Source organism: Nicotiana attenuata, unplaced genomic scaffold (assembly GCF_001879085.1).
Source record: "Nicotiana attenuata strain UT unplaced genomic scaffold, NIATTr2, whole genome shotgun sequence".
In the NCBI taxonomy this organism is placed as follows: Eukaryota; Viridiplantae; Streptophyta; class Magnoliopsida; order Solanales; family Solanaceae; genus Nicotiana; species Nicotiana attenuata.
This window is the reverse complement of record NW_017676480.1, coordinates 19,461-42,410: the sequence shown is the minus strand read 5'-3', so window position 1 is coordinate 42,410 and position 22,950 is coordinate 19,461. Positions and strand designations below refer to the sequence as shown.

The following is a 22,950-nucleotide window of genomic DNA, read 5'->3' as shown; positions in this document are numbered from 1 at the left end:
AAATGCCACAACTCAATACAGAATTTCTCAAAAGATCCGGGTATCACGAAGTACGTAAGCATCTATATAATAACATGGTCCGACAAATGAAACACTGTCTAGAAAAGTAGAACAGTATAAACAAAACAAAAAGATAAAGGAGAAGAGTCAAGATCTGCGGACGCCAAGGCAGCTACCTCGATGATCTCCGAACTGATGAAACTCCAGAAATCAGCAACCACCATGCCCGGAGGTACCTGGATCTTCTAACGAGATACAGGGTGTAGCGTGAATACAACCAACTCAATAAGTAACAAGTCTAACCTTTGGACTAAAATTAATGACGAGCTCGAACAATACCATCCAAATAAAGAATTAACAGTACAGAAATTAACAGAAAACATGACAATAATATCTCAGAGAAGCTCATAATCTGCAGGTGTTGTACATGAATGTAGACATGCTTCCAGGTTTACAGTAAAGCTCAATACAGATAGAATATGCTAAGTCTGAATGATATGAGGAATATGACATCTCTATATCTACATGCCAGTATGCATGCCGTATGTGATGCAACACAATGAAAGACTCTCGTACTCACACTCTTAGAATACTCAACTTGACCGTCTAAATTCTCACTCATCATATTCGATCACTCAGCACTGTACAGTATCCGCTGTGGCGTGCAGCCCGATCCCATCATGAATCAATAGCAACTGCACTCACGGTGGGTGTGCAGACTCTGGAGGGGCAGATCCAACCCAAGCGCTAATAAATCCTGCCGCAGCGCGCAGCCCGATCCCATCGTGAATCAATAATACCTACTGCGGCATGCATCTCGATCCTATCATGAGTCAATAGTACCCACTGCGGCGTGCAGCCCGATCCCATTAATATCACTCACAAACAGGCCCTCGGCCTCACTCAGTCATCAATCTCTCCAGCCTCTCGGGCTCACGACACTCATGTTAAGCAGCCCAAATCAATGATACATGATGTGACAATGTATGATAACACAGACTGAGATATGAAATGCAATGATGAATGCGACTGAGTACATAACTGCAATTAAGCAAATAACTCAACAACAAAGAAGGACCACTATAGTTCCCGATAGCACCAACACATAGCCTAAACATGATTTCTAACATAAATCACAGCTTAAGTGCTCTAAAACATAGAGTACAGTAATAATATTCAGATAAGATAGCTACACGGTTCCACAAAATTGACTGAATCGCAATTATTACAGTGCACGCCCACACGCCCGTCACCTAGCATGCGCTCTACCTCAACACCAATCACATAGCACGAAATTTCAGGGATTCATACCCTCAGAACCAAGTTTAGAAGTGTTACTTAACTCCAACCATGTAAATCTCTACTCCAACAAGCCCCTGCCTCACGAATCGGCCTCTGAATGCCTCGAATTTAGCCACAAACAATTAGATACAATCAACTCAAGCTATAGGAATCAATTCCATATGAAAATACTAAGTTCTAAATCAAAAGTCAAAAAGTCAACTCATAAGTCAACCCCGGGCTCATGTCTCGGAAACCAATAAAAGCTACAAAATCTGAAAGCCCATTGAACCACGAGTCCAACCATACCAAATTTATCAAATTCCGACACCAAATCGTCACTCAAATCCCCAAATTTAACTCTCCAATCCCTAGCCCAAAACTCCCAAAATTCCACCTCAAAAACATACAAACTTGGTCGGAAATTCAATGGGTAAATAATATTATTGAATAAAAATGATCAAGAGTGATTTACCTCAAGAAACCCCTTGAAATCCCTCTCAAAAATCGCCTTAATCCGAGTTTGCAAAGTCCAAAAATGACAAAACCTCGAAACCCTTGAATTTTATACATTGCTAGTGCTTTCGCACATGCGACCCACTTAATCGCATCTGCGGTCTCCCAGGTGTGGACATTTCCTCTGCTTCTGCGGCTACACCTGAAGGTCCCTGCCTTCGCTTCTGCGATAACACATATGCAAATACGAGTCCGCACATGCGAAACTTCCTCCGTACCTGCGCTCCCCAGCCTTCGCACTGAGCTCCGCTTCTACACCTAGTACGCCGCATCTGCGACCTCGCGGGTGTGTAAAATAACCTTGCATCTGCGACCACTGCACACTTCCTTCCAGGCCACTTCTGTGATTCCATCCACGCACCTGTGGCCTCGCACCTGCAACCATGACCATCGGAGGTGCGATCACACTAGTCCAGGTCTGCCCAACCATGCTTTAAGTTCCAAATTCGATCCATTAACCATCCGAAATCTACCCGAGGCCCCCGGGACCCAAACCAAATATACCAACAAGTCTAAAAATACGATACAAACTTAGTCGAGACCTTAAATTACCTCAAATAGCATCAAAAACACAAATTGCACTTTAATTCAAGCCTAACGAAAACAAAGAAATTCCAGCTTCTACAATCGATGCCGAAACCTATCAAATCAACTCCGATTAACATCAAATTTTGCACACGAGTCATAAATAACATAACAGATCTATTCCAACTCCCGGAACCAGAATCCGAGCCCGGTAACCACAAAGTCAACTCTCGGTCAAACTTCCCAATTTTCAAACTTCTAATTTTTCTAACTTTCGTCATTTCAAGCCAAAGTCAACTACGTACGAACCTCCAAATGAATATCCAGACACACTCCTAAGTCCAAAATCACCCTACAGAGCTATCGGAACTATCAAAACTCTATTTTGAAATTTTTTACGCATAAGTCAAATCCTCGGACCCAAACCAACTACCCCAGCAAGTCACACAACAGCAATTGAGCATAGAACAAGCAGTAAATGGAAGAATGAGGCTAGAACGATCAAATGACCAGCCGGGTCATTACATATATGCTCGATGCCTATTCTGTTCCTCCTAAGAGCTAGGACATCGATTGGTGTCAATAAAGGGAAAGGGATTTTTAGGACTACTACTATGACTAGAAAAAAAGACCAGTATTTGAACATCAAGCTTGTGGACAAGTTGCTTTTACTCCAGAAGAAATGTGATTCTATAGTCAAACTTGGGATGATACTTCGTACTTCTACTCATAGAAAGGTAGTTTGCCCATTATATGTCCACCTTATAAGTAGGGTATCATGAAATCTAGGCCAAAATATTACCACTAATTACACAGTAATCGTTGCATAAAACCTCTACTCCTATGTACTCTTTTGGACATTTTTAGCAGATTAATTCTCTCTACTATCTCCTTTTTAATCTGTGTAAGTATTGCCTCTATATGCTAAGTTGCGTAGACTCTTCACTTTTAGTGTCGCGCCCGTGTCGATACGACATTAGTGTGGGTGTGGGATTCGTACCGTATTTGGTCAATCGATTTTGGGTACTTTAACCAAAATCGACGGAGAAATTCGGGATAAGTACAATAATTTTTGAAATCAAAATAAAACCTACGGTGAAATTGAAAAAAAAAAGAATACCTTGTATATAGAAATTTTTATGTCATTCTTTTTCCTTTTATCTCCTTTTGGGATTCTCCTCTTGATTAACATTTTTGTCCTTCTTAGAATACCTTGTAAGTTTTTCACATAATATCTCATAACTTGAACATATTTTTATTATTCTAATTTTAGATATTTGAATTATTTTTAGTCGAATCCCTACACCCGTATCCTTACCTGTATTTGTACCCCCAAATCTTAAAATTTAGGTCATTAAGGATCCGACCTCTAGATCCGTACCAGTATCGGACACCCACCCTGGAGTCCGAGCAACTTAGTTTGTATGTGCATTTACTCATTGAAACATTTACTCCCCGGCGCCCCCACACAGCAACCAACACTTCTTTCTTGAACTTCTTCCAATGCTTCCTTCTTATTCTATCTAGTGCTTGTTCTACCTCTCCAGCTTGAATTTGAGTACCAATTCATTGCATAAATAAACCCCTGATTGGCTAAATCCATGAGCATTTGAGCAGTACACAAAAAAATATTGGTTAGTTTCAGCTGCTTGAGTATCACATAGACAGCATGCCATGTCTTCCGCAGGAATGTGTAGCTGGAGCAATCTTTCCTTAGTAAGCAATCTCCCTTGAGCAACCAACCAAGTGATGAATTTATGTTTAGGTTAAGCATGTTAGTAGACTGTATTTGTAAAATAATTCTGAAAATATAAACAGAAATGAACATAAACAGAAATGAGCAACGAAATAATAGAAAATCAATTCGAGCCCACTGAATTCACAGTGTTTCCTTAAGGATTTTAATCCCCTCCTAGTACCCAAGGTTATGGATTATTTCCTCCCAGGATAGAACGAATTACACACTGGTGTAGTGGTACTTCAAACCCCAGCGTTTCAGCGAACACAAAGTTCGGTAGCAAATCACACTTACTTTTTGCTTTGTTTGATGCTAAAAGTATGCAGAAGAAGGAGAAGAAACTCAGAAAATCGTAGTGAAATTCTGAGCAGAATAGTGTTGTATTTATAGCCAAAGTTAGGCGAAATCTGAAGAGGTGCAACTCTTCAGAATGGCTGTTTATGCAAAACGCCCACAGCATAAATGCCATTACATAAATGGCCATTTACTCAATAATAAAGAGGCAAAATAAAGAGGGAAAATTGAAGAGGGTAGTTACTTTTCTGTTACCAAAACAGAAAAGCGGATTGGATTTAATATTAATATTTTATTATTAAAATAAATATTTAATAACATTTCTGTTAATATTTTACTATTAACAAATAAATTTGGTCCAAAAAGTTAATCAATCAAATCCGAAGCCGAAGCCGAAGCCGTAGCCGAGCGACGACGACGACGACGCGAGGCTTGCCTTCTTCTCAACTCTTTAAGAGCTAGAAGAAGAGCAATTGCTTATATACCCATAAAAAACCTCTTCCTCTTCCAATATGGGACAGTGCCTATTTGCCAAGGGGGGAACTTAAAATTTCACTCAAAAATTTTATTTCCCTCCATTTCCCATTCACCCTCTTTTAAGTATTTAATATATTAATTAAACACATCCAAAACCCAACAAGTACTATAAATCATGTTACTCTCTTTGGGACGAATAGAGTAATGTTTTTTTTAATATTCTAAAAGTTGATTGAAACGGGGAAAACATGATTAATTAACGAGTGTTTACCTCAAGCCATAATTATTTGATCTGCCACTTTAATTGACACTTATTATCGCTTGTCTGTTTTTCAATTAAGAGGTTAACTGCCTATTTGGAATTGAAACTCTAGACTGAGAAGTAAAAAACAAGAAACGCCGAATGCTGAACTCTTCAGACTGCACTCAACACAATCCTCCAGTAATTGTAATTTCCAATTCTGGCCCGCGTAGCAATAGGGAAAAAAAGGACCAACTCGGATATTTGACTAATCCCTTCATTGTGATTTGTTAATAACCCTTGTAGTTGCTGGGAATGAATTTAAAAAATGAGTAGACTCGTGTCAATGTTTGTTTGTTTTTGAATGTCAAATCAAGCATTTGCAAGGGCACAAGTCCGATATAGGGCCAGCAATTGCTTAATTTCATCCACCCGATTTATGGATGTAAATGCCTCTCGAACTGTTAAATCGGCAATTTTCACGAATAAAGAAAAAAAGAGCATTTAGTCCAATCTCCTTTTATACAACCAAGTCTTTAGTGGGAATTCATCTTAAGAATTTAATTTTGAATAGTAAGGTAGATGTATCTTTATGATAGACAACTTGTTCAACGGTGTGACACTGGAACTGCAGTTTATTGTACCTCGCATCACTTACGTCCAAAATCATTTTTAGTTTCACTTTGGAGATAAAGGCATTTATATGAACTCGAGTCGGAGAGTTTCACTTTAGAGGTTAAAAGCGCTAATATTGCGTATTAGTAATATTGAATATGTAAGAGTACTTATCACTCTATCATAATCTTTAATGATACTTACGCGTAAGATATCAACTTAAAGAAATTATTATGAATCGCACATCTAAGAATCTTAAAACATGTGCTAAGCATTATCTTCTAAGGTCTAAAGTTAATACATTAAGGGGTCATTTGGTATGGTGTATAAGAATAGTATTGAATATTGCGTATTAGTAATATTGAAATTATTAATGCTGAGAATATTTTTATCGACTGTTTGGTTTGATGTATTAACAATAATATGCATTGCATGTTTTTTAACATTATTTGTTTGCAAAAATACCCTTTATATTCTTAGCTTGTATTTGGAAAAGATTTTGAAAGGACAATAATGTTTTTTTTACATACTTATCTGTGTATTAAAAATTATGGTATTGTTAATACCATGGTTTGTTATGTATAAAAATATTACTGAATAAGGTGTTATACATAGGTTAAAAAGTACTACCAAACAAGGGATTAATAATACTAATATTAACACATATATTTTTGGTCTCTAATACATCATATCAAACGATCCCTAATAGATAGAACAATAAGGGTGTAGAGTAGCAGGTAGGGGTGTTAATGGTTCGGTTCGGACGGTTATTTTATAAATTTTATATCATACCAATTTTTCGGTTATTTTATTATGTATAACCAAAATTAGACTTTTCGAAACCGTCCCTATCATATCGGTTTCTCTTCGGTATCGGTACGGTTCGGTTAATTTCGGTATTTTTTTTATGTCATATAAAAATCACTAGTAGAAGTAGAATGCAATAACATACGTACTTTTATAGGACTTAACAAAAACTCTCTAGACATTTTCACATTTTAAAGGGTGATGAATTAAGAAAATATGAAAGATGGCTAGAGTATAGATCCATCAACTACTCTACAACAACGTAAAAGAAATAAAACAAATTAATACAAGGAAATATAAATCACTCGAGTGGAAGATATTAACCAAGTTGGAACTGAGACTCAAGAATAAAGTCTATAGAAGATTAAATATTCAAAAAGATAAATCTAAATCATACGGAAAAAAATATAATACAAGACACAAGGAAAATTTTGAGAATTATGATTTTGAGTTTATTACTTTTTGGCTCGTAATTGTTTTCATAATTCCAAGACACAAGAAAAATTTAATGTTTTATTATTTTTAAACTTAATATATAAATACATTTTTTACATGTAAATTTATTCAGTACGGTTCGGTATTTTTTTGTTTTATTTTCATAAAATAAAAAACCTACCCTAATTATCGGTAAGGTTATAGATTTATATAAAAACCTACGGTTTTATTAAATAAAACCTAAAAATCGATTCGGTACGGATTCGGTCGATTTAATCGGTTTTTAAACATCCATTGACACCTCTAGTAGCAGGGCGTGCCCTGGACAATATTTTAATGGCTTGATAGAACTGTTGGTTGTTAACTTATAAAAGCATTAAAAATTAAACATCCAATCTTCATGGGGGAAAACTATTTTAAAATTCTCACTAGGGTCTCGATAATAGGGTGTGACGTGGATAATATTCTTATGGTTAATGGTGTTACTAGTTGTTAATTTCCAAAAATACAAGAAAAAAGCTCTATTACAAGTACAATGATCCCCAAAAGGTTTTTATTTAATTTTTTTTATTTAAAAAAAGGTGCTACAAAATTGCAAAGCTTTTCATTTCAGTTAGTTTCGGGTCGGGCCAGAAAGGAAATAGGGAATTCAACCGAAGCCGAACATCTTGGGCCATAGAATGTCCAGTTAAAATTTGGAAGTAGTACACTGCACTCTACTTCTTCCCATTGGAAAATGGAAAGTGGCCGTCAGTGATTAGTGAAGCGCGCCTGTAATGGTGATGGCGGATGTAGAAGAAGAGGCCGCAATAGCAGAATCCCAGCTTGAAAAGCTTAAGAAATGGGAACGTATAAGGAATTCGCAACCTCTTTCCGATCTACCACCAGCCACTCGCTCTCTGGTCGCGATCCGAGACTTCTCAATCCATAAAATTGCCGGCGACTCCGCTGTCTTTCCTCCGGTCAACCACGAGAACCTTTATATATCCACAAATTTTGTTGGGAAAACTCATAGCCAATCATCGTCACCGCCGTTCCCGTCATCTCCGTCGCTGTCGTCGTCGTCGTCATCCTCATTTTCACCTTCCAATCGAGATAACGATGATTCGTCCTACTCATTTGCTGCCTCAGATTCTAATGCCGTGGATCCGCCGAAATCTGTACCAGATAGTCCTCGACCCCCAGCCAGAGTAGATGGTTATGGAGGAAAATGGTGGAATTTGGGACTGCAAGTGCTGTTTTCTAGAGTCAACGGCATTGCTATGTTTCGCTGGGGTTTCACTTCAGCTCGAAGGGCTGTTACGAGTGTGCTCTCCCCCTATGGAGTAGCAGCAATGTTTGTGGTGTTTGCGTATTTTCGTTGGCGACGGAGATTGATTACGAGACAGAGTAGGGAACAGCTGAGACGCACCATTACGGAGAAAGATGAGGTCTTTCAATTTTGGCCTTGTTATGTTTGCAAATATTCCCATGTTAAAAAGTTTTAAAATCGGTTTTACCTACATTATTGAGTTTATAATTCTTGCTTGTTTTTCTTGTGCAGAGGATAAATCAACTTTTAAGTCAAATAGCAGAGATGAATCAGGTATTGGTGGCTATGCACAAAGGTAATCTGTCCAAGAATTAGCTGAAATTAGTAGTATGTAGTATTACGCAGTCGAGGGATAATGGTCATTAGCTACCTAGTGATGATAGGCACACACCCATCATGCTCAAAATGGACTGCGTTTTCTGTAGAATGATGATTGGCATTTATGAGGATGGCCAAAATCCATTGACATATACTTTAGTTTGGAACGCAGTTGTTACAAATGCTCTATAAAATGGTACTTAGAATAGAAGCTTCATAGTTTGTTCAGATACTCCTGCTCGCTTTCATTTAAGATCTTTGAATCTCTAACTTTACAGAATATGCAAATGGCCAACGATGTGACTACTAGTTAGGCCTAAGGGGTCCTGTTATCCAGAGATATGAAATAACACCTAGGACCAAAACCAGTCATTGATCTCATATCTATAAGCAGCGGTCTGCATTCACTAAAAAGCCTACGCTTATCCATTCCTTTCAAGCTAGGAGAGTCAGGTGCAAACAATGAGGAAGATGAAAAAAGTTACCGCGAATCCATTTGTTAAAGGGAATCCTACACCACCACCAGCAAAGAAAAAGTATCTATCCCAAAGTGAATGGCCTCAATTTGGTCAAACTCAGTAGTTTCAAATGTCAGGTGGTGATTTGATTTTTCAGTTATTTTCCTTCCCTCCATTCTCCGTTTTCCCCAAATATAACTCAGACACTTAAAATAGTACTACATGGAAACGTCTCATTTCTAACTATTTTAATAGAGATCATGATCAGTAACTAAATGTTCTGAACTCCCGACCATGACTGGAGGAAAAATTGAAAGAGATTAGCTGTTCATTAGTCATATATCTATCAACTGCAAGATTTATGATAGAATCATAAAACCATATTGACTGGATGATCTCTATGAATAGCTTGCTTCAACGATTATATGTAATGGCATTGTAAATGATAATTTGTGCAGAGCTTATAGAAAGCCATGCACTATTTTCATGGCCCTCAAACAATCATATGCTTGGACAAATCAATATAATGGACTGATCAAAAGGCTGAAGAATGAAAGAAGATGTATTGATACTGGTTTATTTTCAAGTTCAAATAACTTCTTTATGGTCGACTATGATATACCCAAAAAATCATAAATTTGAAAAACAACAACCAAGAATTGCAATTATACAAGTGGGATACATCTTAAACCTCCTAGTCCTGGAGGTTAAGAGTGAGTAACTTATGTTGAAGCTATCTAGACAAATTCTATTCAGTCTATTTGATTCCAGCTGTTCCTTTCCAAGTACATCATCTCATACAGCTCAAACGTCATCTTTCTCAGAAACTAAAATGTTGCTAAATAAATAAAACTAACACAAACTTCCTCCTTGGGAGAACAAATAAAAGGCATATTCAATCCCCATGATGCAAGGCTTCACCACCCAAGTATAACAACCAGATGAAGCACTCGCACCTCATTCCGAGAGTGCCATTTTCATCCAAGACAGATCAAAACCTTAGTTGCACCCTGCAGAAGATCAGAAATACTTATTATGGAAGGAAAAAGGGTCAAGAAACTCTGGAAAATATTTAAGCATGGAGGACAAATAGAGTATGTAAATAATGATATTCAATTGTTAGATCTGATGCACAATGCTTCTTTTTATTTGAGAAGGCATTGTTTTTTTCCCTGATGCACAATGCTTCTTTAAAGCATCCCGCAGGAGAATGACTTTGGAATAGGATGACTTTGGAATAGGAAGTCTACACACAGATTTCAGGTTAGCTTCAACAGTTGGTGCAACTTGCAGTATATTCAGTCTCTTTTTGCATGACAGTGAATATCAAATATGTAATGTCTTAAAACCAACATCATCCCAACTAATTCTGTGGTTTTACATTCACTAGAAATTCCTCACATATATTATTTGGACAGTAAACAGAGGAAATCAACTATGTCACAGCCCATAGCATGTAAACCCTTTATTTATTTAATAGGTGACCGTGAGAACATCATTGCATAGATTTTCACACATGATTAGGCCATTCTGCTAGATGAACAATGATATCTAAGACACATACGCCGCCTCTCTATTTGTATATCAAAGGAAATACTTTAATCAGCACGATGTTATGGTGACTACTACAAGGTGAGTTGAAGTAGAAAGCTAAACACCAAGACTTTCTGGTGGATGTTTTGATGTACTATCCATAAACAGGATAGTTTGTTGTAAAACAAACAACAATTGCGCCTCAATTCCAATCTAGTTGGATTGGTTATTGATTTCTTTCTAATACATGTAATGCATTGTGAGAAATCATTAATTGACCATTCTTTTGCATTAAACGGACTGTCAATCTACTACAACCCTCCTCTCTTATAAGAAGAAAAGATAATCGAAATAGACCACAGATGATATAGAACATTTTAAGTTGAAGGAAACATGTTAATCCAAGCTGTGTGGTTAAGACGAATGTAGCAGTCCTCCATTATCCAGTCCCTCTCACACGCCCCACGGCCCTAGCCTAAGGTAAATCATGCTTCTAATTAGAAAGATCAGGCAAAGCCATCAATGCTACCAACTAGAAGACGGGAGCCATCAGAGTGAGGAAGAGAAGGAAGAACTGCCAAGATTCTCAATCTCCCAACTCTCAAACATGGTAGAGTTTCGAAAGAGAAAAAAACCAACAAGTATATGTCCGACATCAAACGACAAGCATATTCTACAGAAATTACGTTTCAACACATTTTCCTCTCTTTCTTTTATGGCCTAAAGATGGAGGCTAAGTTTAAATGTCTAATATCTTTGCAAAGAGTCTCTGCTAGAATGCAGAGCTAGAGTTATGCCAATTAACACACTTTTAACTAGATGGTAAAGCCCTACAGAAAAACAGTATACACAGCATAAAAGCTAATGTTGGACATTCAACTAACAAGCCAAATAGGAGTTTTCATGTATTAAGCTCGACAATCTAATGAAGATAGGGGCTTTCACTCACAAAAAATTCTTTGAAAGAAAAGAAATGAACCATAGCAACGGAGCATTAACAATATGGTAAACAATAAACTAATGACAAAATTAAAAGCTATGACGTGTTTACACTTCAGAGTCCATTACAGATCTAACCAACAAATTCAAGAAACCAGAATGATGTCTCTTATACCTGCAGATTCTTCTGTGCAGAAAGATGGTGAAGTCACTAGCTCTGAGGTCCTGTGCTCTCATGCTTTGCATGTCGAAGATCTAACTGATCTACATACTGCAGCGGATTATCAGTTTCATTCCTAATCCTTTTGATGTTAGGGCTCAACAAGCCCTTATGTCTAAACCCATACAACTTAAGCACTTGATTATCTGCAAAATTGAAAGCTCTCTCCATACTTTTCATGCACCTCTCAACAGGGTAATCTCCATAACTCCCACATGGCTTGCATCCCACAAAATGTGTCACAAATGGCCATCTCTCATCCCCCAAACCTGGATGGTATTTCTCGATCATCTCCTCATACCTATCAACTAACCCTGCCCAATATCCATGTAGATAGTAAGAATTCTCTATGAACACCTGGTCCATCCACTGATCCTTCTGTGACATCAGCAAGTATATTAAAGCAGACTGATCATCCGCTTCAAATGCTGGTCTACCCTTTAAATTAGCCGTCAAAACCTTGCCAGCTTCTTCACGAACAGGACCTTTAGGCCCCATTGGCGCCCACGCATCCAACAAATCAAGAGACCACTGGCAATTCCTAATTAGAAAACTACCAGTGTTCAATGCAATCCATGATTTGTGATCAAACAATAGATCAGGGTAGCCATGAATAACAAGATTGTGATCATTGTACTTTGAAAAAGGGATCTCAAAAACCATATCAGTGAATAAGGCATCGCTGTCCATCCACCAAATCCATTCTACTTCAGGGTGAGACAACATTAGCTTGCGAATCAAGGGCAATTTAGCCCAGTACCCAGCCATTTCCTTTTCCAAATGAGCTAAATTGTAAACTATTTCAATCCCGTGGATCCTACAATAATCAATTTTGTTCTTTATAACCTTCAGCAAGTAATGATCCCCAATTGGATTATCACAAGGGTTTGGGGGAGAGCCAGTTACTAGCAAAACACGAGGCTTACCATGAATAAAATTAGGGAAATCAGGGTTTTTCTGAAGCCAGAATTTGCGGTCGGCATCCCAAGTAGTAATCTTCGGGCCTAAACTGTAAGTTGAATTAAGGTGGAAAAAAGTATCGGACGGGTCATCCGGGTCATCCAGGTCCGTGTCGGATCGGATCTCGTCGAGGATCCGGTTAGTCTCTTCGATAAGATTCGCATTCTCAGCATCACTTCCGGAGGACGCGAGGCTGCCGAAACCAATGGTGCCACGTAAGACAAGGATAGTGACGAAGCCGCAAAGAATAGTTATCTTAATGTTGTTGAAAGTGCGTTGGATCTGTCGGCCGCGAGGTAAGACGGAACTGGCCCGGCCGCCGTTGGGAGTGGCGGTGGTAGGTAGTGCTCCACCACCTCTTTTCTGAGCTGTGAAACTGCTGTCTGGACCCATATTTGGCTTGTGGAGCACCCAATTCAGCTCCTCTTTCTATAGAGAGAAATTGGGGGGTTTTAGAGGAGGAGAAAAGCTAGAGTCATGAGAGTCAAATGCGTGTAATTACGTGAGAAAGAACGAAAAGAATAGAATAGAAGACAGATGGGAAGAAGAAAGGAAGAGACAAGCACCGACGATGGACTGTAGTTTTCTGGTGAAGGAAAGTACAGTAAATTGTTGAGTATAATTAGTACTATAATATAGTACTGTTATTACTGTAATGATTTGTTTCCTTAATTTTGCTTAGTCTGCTATGAGTTTTTTGTTTATAGTTTGATGAAGTAAGGTGAATATTGAAAAATCCCGCTGTTTGCGGGCTGGATTTAACGCGTTATTATGAAGCCCATGTTCTTCTTCCTCCCATTTGTTCAACTAACATTTAAAAATAGTCATAACCAGTCTCCTTTCAAGTTTGCTCAAATACCGATTTCACCCCTGCACGTTTTTCAAATGACGAAAGAAGTCCTACCTCTTTTCTACTGATTTTCTCTCCCTCTCTTTTGAATTTTGTGTGACAAGTTGAAAGGAAGTGACAAAGTGCTATTGTACACATAGCCATTTTGAGAATAGAAGCACCTTTGACCTAAAAACTGAGTTGGCGTTTGGACATAAAAATTGTAAAATTTCGAAAAGAGTGAATTATTTTTCAAGTGAAAATGGCATTTGAAAATTAGAGTTGTGTTTGGATATGAATACACTTTTGGGCTGTTTTTGAATTTTTGAAGTGAAAATTTTGAAAAACAGTCTTTTGGAGTTTTTTGTTTTTCAAATTTCGAAAAATTTCAAAATTCATCCTCAAATGAAAATTGAAAATTTCATGAACAAACTCTGATTTCGAAAAAAAAGTAAATTTTTTTTTTTTTGAAAAAAGTGAAAAAAATTGTATGGCCAAACGGCCCCAAGAATTAGACAAACATAGAATTTCAAATGTTAGTCGTTCAGAGTCACAATTATTAAGAGGAGCTCTATAGTATAGGAAAAACATAAAAGCTCTCAATGACTCAATCTAACAGTCATATAATACTCCTAAGACTCATTAATAGTGTGATTCAATCAAAAATAGTGATTCGTTATCTTTGTTATGTTATTACGTCTGATTTTAATACCTAATAATGAAAGATCTCAGCTTTCGGTAATTAAATTATCAACAAAAACAGAAAGTTGATCCATAATTTAAGTTCTATAAGTTTAACATTTATGGGTTTATATTTGTTTGTTACAATTTTAATAATTTTGTACAAATAAATTAATGTTTCGCGTCGAAAATGCTAGCGGAGTCGGAGATATTAGCTTTAGAACTTGATGGACACTCATATTTATTTAGATCTTGCCGGCGGCCTGTCTCATTTACCATGTGCGATGTGCCCAAACTACCATTTAGATCCCATCCAAGTACAATAAAATAATATTATTTTTATGCACGTTAACTGTCGAGATTCTTATAATTTTCTTTTTGGACAATAAATGGTTTAATATCACATCACACTAATATATTGGAGAAAGCATAAGCCAAAAGAAGTCAATCACTGTTATAGCTAATGGGAGAAGGAAAACAAGTTCTCGCAGCAAGATTGGCCTCATATTATACTGTAAAATTGGTGCCAAAGGCAATTAAGATTGGTCATAGAAATAAACCATTTCGAAAGTAAATAAAAACAATGTTGGAAAACTATACTGCGGTTAAGACCTAAGAGGTAAGATCAGATGGAATTATTTAACTCTCATTACAGTGATCCTAGAAGTACTTAGATTGATGATAATACCAGTGATAATATAATTCATTGGTTAGCGTACTTAATTTTAGTTAGTGCTTTTTTTTGTCGGTGCTTTAAGCGATGAATTCAGTGGCGAAGGCATCATTTTCCGACGGGTTACAATTGACACTCTTTTCATTAGAATATTATACCGTGTAAATACGGTAAAAAAGATAATGTATATATACTGTAATGAATTCCCTTAACTTGTTTGTGTATTAAATTCTTTAATATTTTAACTTTCCTTAACAAAAAATTCTTGTCGCAGTCATGTTGACCTCTCTCTAGACAAAAGGAAATACTAATCATTAAACTCTTGCCAAATAAAGGTGAAGGTAGGTTTGAAAAATATGTGCTTACTTGTATGTCCATACTTCTCCATTTTACACAAAAATCTATAGGACAGCAAGGACCACCTGCAAGTACAAATTGCACGGGCGTCTTATTTGGTCGCCCTCATTTAATTTATACATATTTTTTTTAAATGTTTTAACTTGTATCCACTTTTTAAACAACTTCAGTCTCCTTTCTCCTCCTTCATTTTTTTCTTCTTCTTTCTTTTGCTGTTGTTGGTGCTGCTATGAAACTTCAGTTCATGGGATGATTGCCATAAGTATGTTTATCAGATTATTTAAAAACAAATTATAAATAATTACGTAAGTTAGTAGACAATAATTTGTGAATATTTCCACGTACGGAAAGTTTAAGGTCACACTTAGTGATTCTTTTCATGATAATTCTGTTCTTTTCACGTTTATTGTTTCCAAAATTTTATGATTTAGATACTGTTGCCAATCTGATTATTTTATAGTAGTAATACACTATGAAAGAATAAGGTGATTATTTATGTAGTATGTTAGAAAGTTTTTTCAAAAACTTCAGCTTATATAGTGCTGAAGCTTTTACAAATGAACTAAATAACTTCAGCATCTTCTGCTGAAGTTTTTAAAAAAGCTTATGAGAAAACTAATGAATCCAGGACAAAAGAACTTCAGTTTATTTAGTGCTGAAGTTTTTACAAATGAACTAAATAACTTCAGCATCTTCTGCTGAAGTTTTTGAAAAAGCTTTATGACAAAACTAATGAACCCAGGACAAAAAAAACTTCAGCTTATTTAATGCTGAAATTTTTACAAAATGAACTAAATAACTTCAGCATCTTCTGCTGAAGTATTTGAAAAAGCTTTATGACAAAACTAATGAATCCAGGACAAAAAACTTCAGCTTATTTAGTGCTGAAGTTTTTATAAATAAACTAAATAACTTCAGCATCTTCTCCTGAAGTTTTTTAAAAAGCTTTATGACAAAACTAATGAATCCAGGACAAAAAAAACTTCAGCTTATTTAGTGCTGAAGTTTTTATAAATGAACTAAATAACTTCAGTATCACAAAACTTCAGCTACTAGAATGCTTAAGTTCAGCAATTACAAATAAAAACTTAAACAAATAGAGAACAAAACTTCTCACTAGAATGCTTAAGTTCAGCAATTACAAACAAAAACTTAAGCGCACTTGGTTCAGCAATTTTTGCTACTTCAGGCGCGTCTACTAGAATGCTAAAGTTTGCGTGATTGCCTTTGCTACTTAAGGCCTGTATGCTGAAGTTACGCGAAAGAGTGGGTACGCCTGCAATCTTTTTTGCAAAGCGGGTACAAGTTAGTGGCGGGCTCTTGGGTCGTCCAGACCCATATCTGGTAAAAGTGGTGGCCTGGTTGTCCCCACACCCCCTTATCATGCGTGCCTGTGGGAGCAGTTTGACTCAGCACGTGGATGTCACGAATATATTGGCATAGAATATGGAATCTTTTCTACATAAGCTGGTTGTGCAAAGTTTGTTTGTTCATACAGGCAGTGTGAAACGTGAGCCAAAAAGCGGGTATAGATGCAAATGCTCCCACTTGGAACGCAGTAGTTAGAAAACACTGTTCTCGTATTATTATACTACTTAAAGAAACCATTTAATGTAAGTTATTTCCTACGTGTATATATGGCCCAACAAGATTAGGCCCATAATTAATATTTAATTAATGAGAAAATCTCATCCGTCCGGCCGGTTACTTGATGGACGTGCCGGATTAAATAAGAACCTCTATAAATTGGTCCTCTCCCCACCCATTAGGCTTACCGTATTTTTTTTTCCTCTCTTCCATTACTAAAGTCGGCGGTAACGAAAGCTAGGGCAAGGGGCGAGAAACCAATTTCAATTAACGCTTCCGCTTCACGATGATGGCTTACGATTCAAGTATGTTTTCTTTCTGTAACGATTTTGTGTAAGATTATCATGTTTAAGATCCTGATGTAAATTAAGTTTATGCTTACATGTGGTATCAGTAGCCTGGATTTTGAACGGATAATCTTCGTAAACGAATTTTACATATTTGTGAACCGCTTCAGAAATCATGTGCTATCTTCGGCAATTAGAAACTATTTTTTTTTTGTTTTAAACTTTCAATCATGATTGCTGGGATTCTAAATCTTGGTTGATAGATGATAAAATAATAAATAAATCAAAAGGCAAACAAGTGAAAGTTCTTCCAAGTCTTAACTGTAATTGTCGTTACTTTCTTAGGCGGAAAGTAAATATCAATTTGAGGTTTGAACACTAAAGATTTATAATCCTGTGTCTTTAATATATAAGTGAATTTGGACTAATTTTTGATGATCTCTTTCCGAATAACAAAAGTCCAAACCAACATTATCCATTGTTGTTCACTGTTTTAATTGGTTAAAATTTGATGTTTATTATTAGAGCCGTCACCTTGGCCCGTGAGGCGAGCCCAATCCAGCCCGCTATTGAGTAGGGTTGGGTTGGGATTTTTTAGCCTATTTAAAATTGAGGCTTATAAGCCCGGCCCAAGTCAGCCCGCTGACCCTTGAGGGTTCACCGAGTCTGGGCCTGGGCCAGCCCCGTGGGCCAAAAATTAATTAAATTCAAATTTAAATATTTAATATTTCAAAAAAAAAAAAACTAAACAAATTATTAACTATAATTCTCATTCCTTAACCTTAAATTGCTCATTTACCCGTCCATATCAACTAGAATTAAGATTTTTGATATGCATGTAGTGTGACAAGATTAGTTTTTCTTTTGCTTAATTAGCAACGAAATAGGAAAATTTTAAGTGGCCAATAATAATTTTCTTCAAAAGAAAATATTACTTTAAGTGGCCAATGATTGATTTGGTTACTTTAATATATTATTAATAATTAAACTGCTCTTCAGTTTAAAAAAAGATCAAGTTTTAATACCCAAAGAAAATTGACAACACTAACGAATTTCATGAATTTTAAATTTTTTATGGACTATAATGATAAAATTAGCAAATGATGTTAAACCTAAATTTAAAAACCTCAACATATAAACTTATTGAAACAATCCCTGAACATGAGGAAAGTGAAAGAAAAATATTAAAAAATATTCATGTAACGTTAAAAAAGAAGAGTTAGAGATATAGAATTTGCATTTCAATTATGAGATTCCTTGTCAAATATCAAGATTCTTGTACGCTCTAAACAAACAAAAGTCATTTATATGATTAAGAGACTATGTCACGAAAAATATTTAAAGATATCAAGAAAAAAAAATTCTAAAAAAAAAATTAAAGGCCCGGCCCGCCCTAGCCCGCTGCCTCTTAGGGCTGGGTTGGGCTGGTCATTTTAAGGCCCATTTAGATGAAGGGCCGGCCCGCCCCAACCCACCAAATTGAAAAGCCCGTGAGGCTTTGACTGGGTTGGGCTGGACTGGCCCGTTTGACAGCTCTATTTGTTATTATTCTCCAAAAGTGGCTTGAAAATATTTTTCTAGTATAGAACAATTTTGGTGTCAGAAGTTGCGTTAATGTGCAAGAATATGATGAAACATGAATATTGTTAATGATGCCCTAATGTCGCGATTCAGTTTAAACCCACTAACTTTTGCCCATTAAATTTAGTTTCGCCAATCCTAGTAAGGAGCTAATTAATAATTGCGGAGACTGATTTTAGGTCCTTCCAATATGACATAATTAATTTTCTTGGGCTATGAATAATTTGTTTTGGGCTATTAAGTTGGTGAAGCCCTTTATTATTTATTTTATGTATGTGATTTATGTTTATATAGTTTGTTAGTTATCAAAGTGATCAAAATAGATTGTTTAAATATTCACATGCATAAAATCTTCATATATTTATTTTATGTGTGCATTTAAGTTTATATAGTTTGTTAGTCACCAAAGTGGCTAAACTAGTATGTTCATGAAAAATATGCATACATAAAATTATAATTTATCCATAAAATTAACGAAATGCCTATAACTAAAAATTAGTGGACAAAATTAATTTTCACTATTGCTAGAACTTAAGGATTTACCCAAAGGTGCATCATTTATTCTATGAATAGTGAATATGATGAGGTAAATTAATATTCTTAGTCAAATATATATTGTCTGTCCAAAGATGGCATATATATTTGGTTAAAAATATTTAATTACCTATTAAAGACTAAATGTCATTTAAATTATGATAATGTGTCGTAGTATTTACCCAAAGGAGAATTGCGATATGCTTTAACTGTTTTGTTGAATCCATATTGATTTGTGAGCATGTATTATCTATTTTGCAGCTATTCCTTTTCATTCGCTTACTTCGTCTGTTACTGTGCTCAATGGATTGAACTTCTCTGAATGGCATGAACAAGTCCAGTTCCACTTAGGTGTGATGGATCTTGACTAGGCTCTGCTGAATGATAAGCCCGCTGCCATTACTGATTCGAGTAGTGCGAATGAGAAGTCTTTCTATAAAGCATGGGAACGCTCTAACAGGCTAAGCCTTATGTTATGCGAATGAATATTGCCAACAACATTAAGAGTACTATTCCACAAACAGATAGTGCCAGGGAATACCCAAAGTTTGTGGAAGAACGTTTTCGTTCTGCAGATAAGTCTCTCGCTGGTACGCTAATGGTTGAACTCACGACCATGAAGTTTGATGGGTCATGTTGTATGCAAAATCATATCATCGAGATGACTAACATTGCAGCAAGACTTCAGACCTTGGGGATGAAAGTGGATGATTCCTTCTTGGTTCAGTTTATTCTGAACTCGTTGCCTCCCGAGTATGGACCTTTTCAAATTAACTATAACACTATTAAGGATAAGTGGAATGTTAGTGAATTGTCCAGTATGCTTACTCAGGAGGAGTCAAGACTTAAGAAACAAGGGAGTCATTCAATTAACCTCATGGGTCAAGGAGCTGGTAAAGGACTTAAAGTGAAGGCCAACAAGCTCAAGAAGAAGAAGGCACCTGCTAAAGCTCCACAGGATGCTAAGAAGGAACATAAGGCAGATACGTGTCGTTTCTGTTACAAGGAAGGACACGATCAGAAATATTGCCTGAAACGTAAAGCTTGGTTCGAAAAGAAAGGTACAATTAGTGCTTTTGTATGTTTCGAATCAAATTTAATAGAAGTTCCTAATAATACTTGGTGGCTCGATTTTGGTGCAACTGCTCATGTATCTACTACGTTGCAGGGATTCCTTACGATCCAAACTACAAATCCAAATAAGGATTTCTTGTTCACGGGAAATCGTATGAAGGCTCCAATTGAAGGCATAGGGACTTATCGTTTGATCATGGAGACTGGACGTCACCTTGATCTATTACAGACTCTTTATGTACCTTCAGTTTCTAGGAATTTGATTTCTCCTTCAAGACTTGATGTTTCTGGATTTGATTTAAAGTTTGGAAATGGATGTTTCAATTTATATAAGAATGATATTTTTATGGTTCTGGTTTTCTTAGTGATGGTTTATATAAATTGAAACTCGATATTGGTTTTTCTGAATCCCTTCTTACTATTCAACATAATGTTGGAATTAAACGTAGTTCACTAGATGAAAGTTCTGCTTACTTGTGGCATAGATGTTTGGGTCATATATCCAAAGAAAGGTTAGAAAGATTAGTAAAGAATGAGATTCTTCCGAATCTAAATTTTACTGATCTTACTATAGGTTTGGATTGCATTAAGGGAAAGTAAACTAAGCATAATAAGAAAGGTGCCACAAGAAGCCCCCAGCTTCTTGAAATTATACACACCGATATTTGTGGACCTTTTGATGTTTCATCTTTTGGTGGAGAGAAATATTTTATCACTTTTATCGATGATTTTTTACGTTATGGATACATCTATTTGCTGGAAGAAAAATCTCAAGCAACAGATGCTCTCAAGGTATTTGTTAATGAGGTTGAAAGGCAATTAGATAGAAAGGTGAAAATCATTAGGTCAGATAGATGTGGTGAATATTATGGAAAGTATAATGAATCAGGACAATGTCCAGGTCCATTTGCAAAGTTCCTCGAGGAACATGGCATATGTGCACAGTATACTATCCCAGGAACACCTCAACAAAATGGTGTTGCAGAAAGGCGTAATTGAACACTTATGGATATGGTTAGGAGCATGATGGGTAATTCCTCATTACCCAAATCATTGAGGATGTATGCTGCTATATATTTATTAAACAGGTTTCCCAGTAAGGTAGTTCCAAAGACCCCTTTTGAACTGTGGACAGGAAGGAAACCTAGTTTAAGGCACCTGCATGTTTGGGGTTGCCCACCAGAAGCTAGAGTTTATAATCCACAAGAAAAGAAATTAGATTCTCGAACAGTAAGTGATTACTTTATTGGTTACCCAGAGAAATCTAAAGGGTATGTGTTTTACTGTCCAAACCATAGTTCGAGAATTGCTGAAACCGGTAATGCAAGATTCATTGAGAATGGTGAAGTTAGTGGAAGTGTTGAAAATCAAAGTGTGGAAATAAAAGAGGTGAGGGTCAATATTCTATTACCCACGAATGTGCCTACTTTCACACAAATATCAAATATTGTTCCAGTTGTTGAAGAACACTTTGACAACACCGAGCAACATTTGGATGAAACACTTCATGAAGAAACTAACTCACAAATATCTGACACAAATGAACCACAAGAAATGCCATTAAGAAAATCTCAAAGAGTTAAATAATCGGCTATTTCGGATGATTACGTGGTTTATTTGCAAGAGTCAGATTTTGACATTGGTCTTAATAAGGATCCGGTTTCATTTTCACAAGCCATAGAGAGTAATGAGTCTGAAAAATGGATTGATGCCATAAAGGAAGAGTTAAAATCCATGGAATATAATAAAGTCTGGGATCTTGTTGAATTGCCAGAAAGTTCGAAAAGAATTAGGTGTAGATGTGTCTTTAAGACCAAACGCGATTCAAATGGCAATATTGAACGATACAAAGCCAGACTTGTTGCCAAGGGTTATACACAGAAAGGAGGCATTAATTATAAAGAGGCCTTTCCAACGGTCTCAAAGAAAGACTCGTTAAGAATTATTATGGATTTGGTGGCTCATTATGATTTAGAGTTACACCAAATGGATGTGAAAACTGCCTTTCTTAATGGAGACCTCGAGGAGGAAGTTTATATGGACCAACCAGAGGGTTTCGAAACTAAAGGAAAAGGTCAAATGGTGTGTGAACTGAAGAAGTCAATATATGGACTTAAACAAGCCTCACGACAATGGTATATAAAGTTTAATGATACCATAACTTCTTTCGAATTTGTGGAAAATGCCGTTGATCGGTGTATATACCAAAAGATCAGTGGGAGCAAGTTTATATTTTTAGTCCTATATGTTGATGATATTCTACTTGGTGCTAATGATTTAGGCATATTGCGTGAGACTAAATATTTTCTCTCTAAGAATTTTGAAATGAAAGATATGGGTGAGGTATCCTATGTGATAGGAATAGAAATATTCCGTGATAGATCACAAAGACTATTGGGATTGTCTCAGAAAGGCTATATCGAAAGAGTTCTAGAGAGATTTAACATGAACAATTGTTCAGCAGGAATTGTTCCAATTCAAAAAGGGGACAAATTTAGTCTCATGCAATGCCCTAAGAATGATGTAGAACAAAAAGAAATGGAATCAATTCCTTACTCTTCAATTGTTGGTAGTCTGATGTATGCTCAGACCTGCACAAGACCGGATATTAGTTTTGCGGTCGGAATGCTAGGAAGATATCAGAGTAACCCAGGAATTAATCACTGGAAAGCTGCAAA

At 36.4% G+C, this 22,950-nt stretch overlaps 3 protein-coding genes across 3 annotated transcripts; 2 read left to right on the top strand and 1 right to left on the bottom strand.

Moving 5' to 3' along the window:
• The first annotated feature begins 7,572 nt into the window (after positions 1 to 7,572).
• LOC109221036 lies at positions 7,573 to 8,791 on the top strand. Its single transcript, XM_019385497.1, has 2 exons — positions 7,573 to 8,359; positions 8,473 to 8,791. The coding sequence occupies exons 1-2, from the start codon at positions 7,706 to 7,708 to the stop codon at positions 8,554 to 8,556; spliced, it is 738 nt and encodes a 245-aa protein (XP_019241042.1). The 5' UTR covers positions 7,573 to 7,705; the 3' UTR covers positions 8,557 to 8,791.
• Positions 8,792 to 9,561: 770 nt separating this feature from the next.
• Positions 9,562 to 13,406, bottom strand: LOC109221035 (probable xyloglucan 6-xylosyltransferase 5). Its single transcript, XM_019385496.1, has 2 exons — positions 11,665 to 13,406; positions 9,562 to 10,027 (listed from the first exon to the last, which is right to left on the bottom strand). Exon 1 carries the CDS (start codon positions 13,060 to 13,062, stop codon positions 11,701 to 11,703), a length of 1,362 nt encoding a protein of 453 aa, XP_019241041.1. The 5' UTR covers positions 13,063 to 13,406; the 3' UTR covers positions 9,562 to 10,027; positions 11,665 to 11,700.
• A 6,273-nt stretch (positions 13,407 to 19,679) lies between these two features.
• LOC109221034 lies at positions 19,680 to 21,271 on the top strand. The gene is made up of 2 exons (XM_019385495.1): positions 19,680 to 20,627; positions 20,975 to 21,271. Exons 1-2 carry the CDS (start codon positions 19,680 to 19,682, stop codon positions 21,269 to 21,271), a joined length of 1,245 nt encoding a protein of 414 aa, XP_019241040.1.
• Positions 21,272 to 22,950: the final 1,679 nt, after the last annotated feature.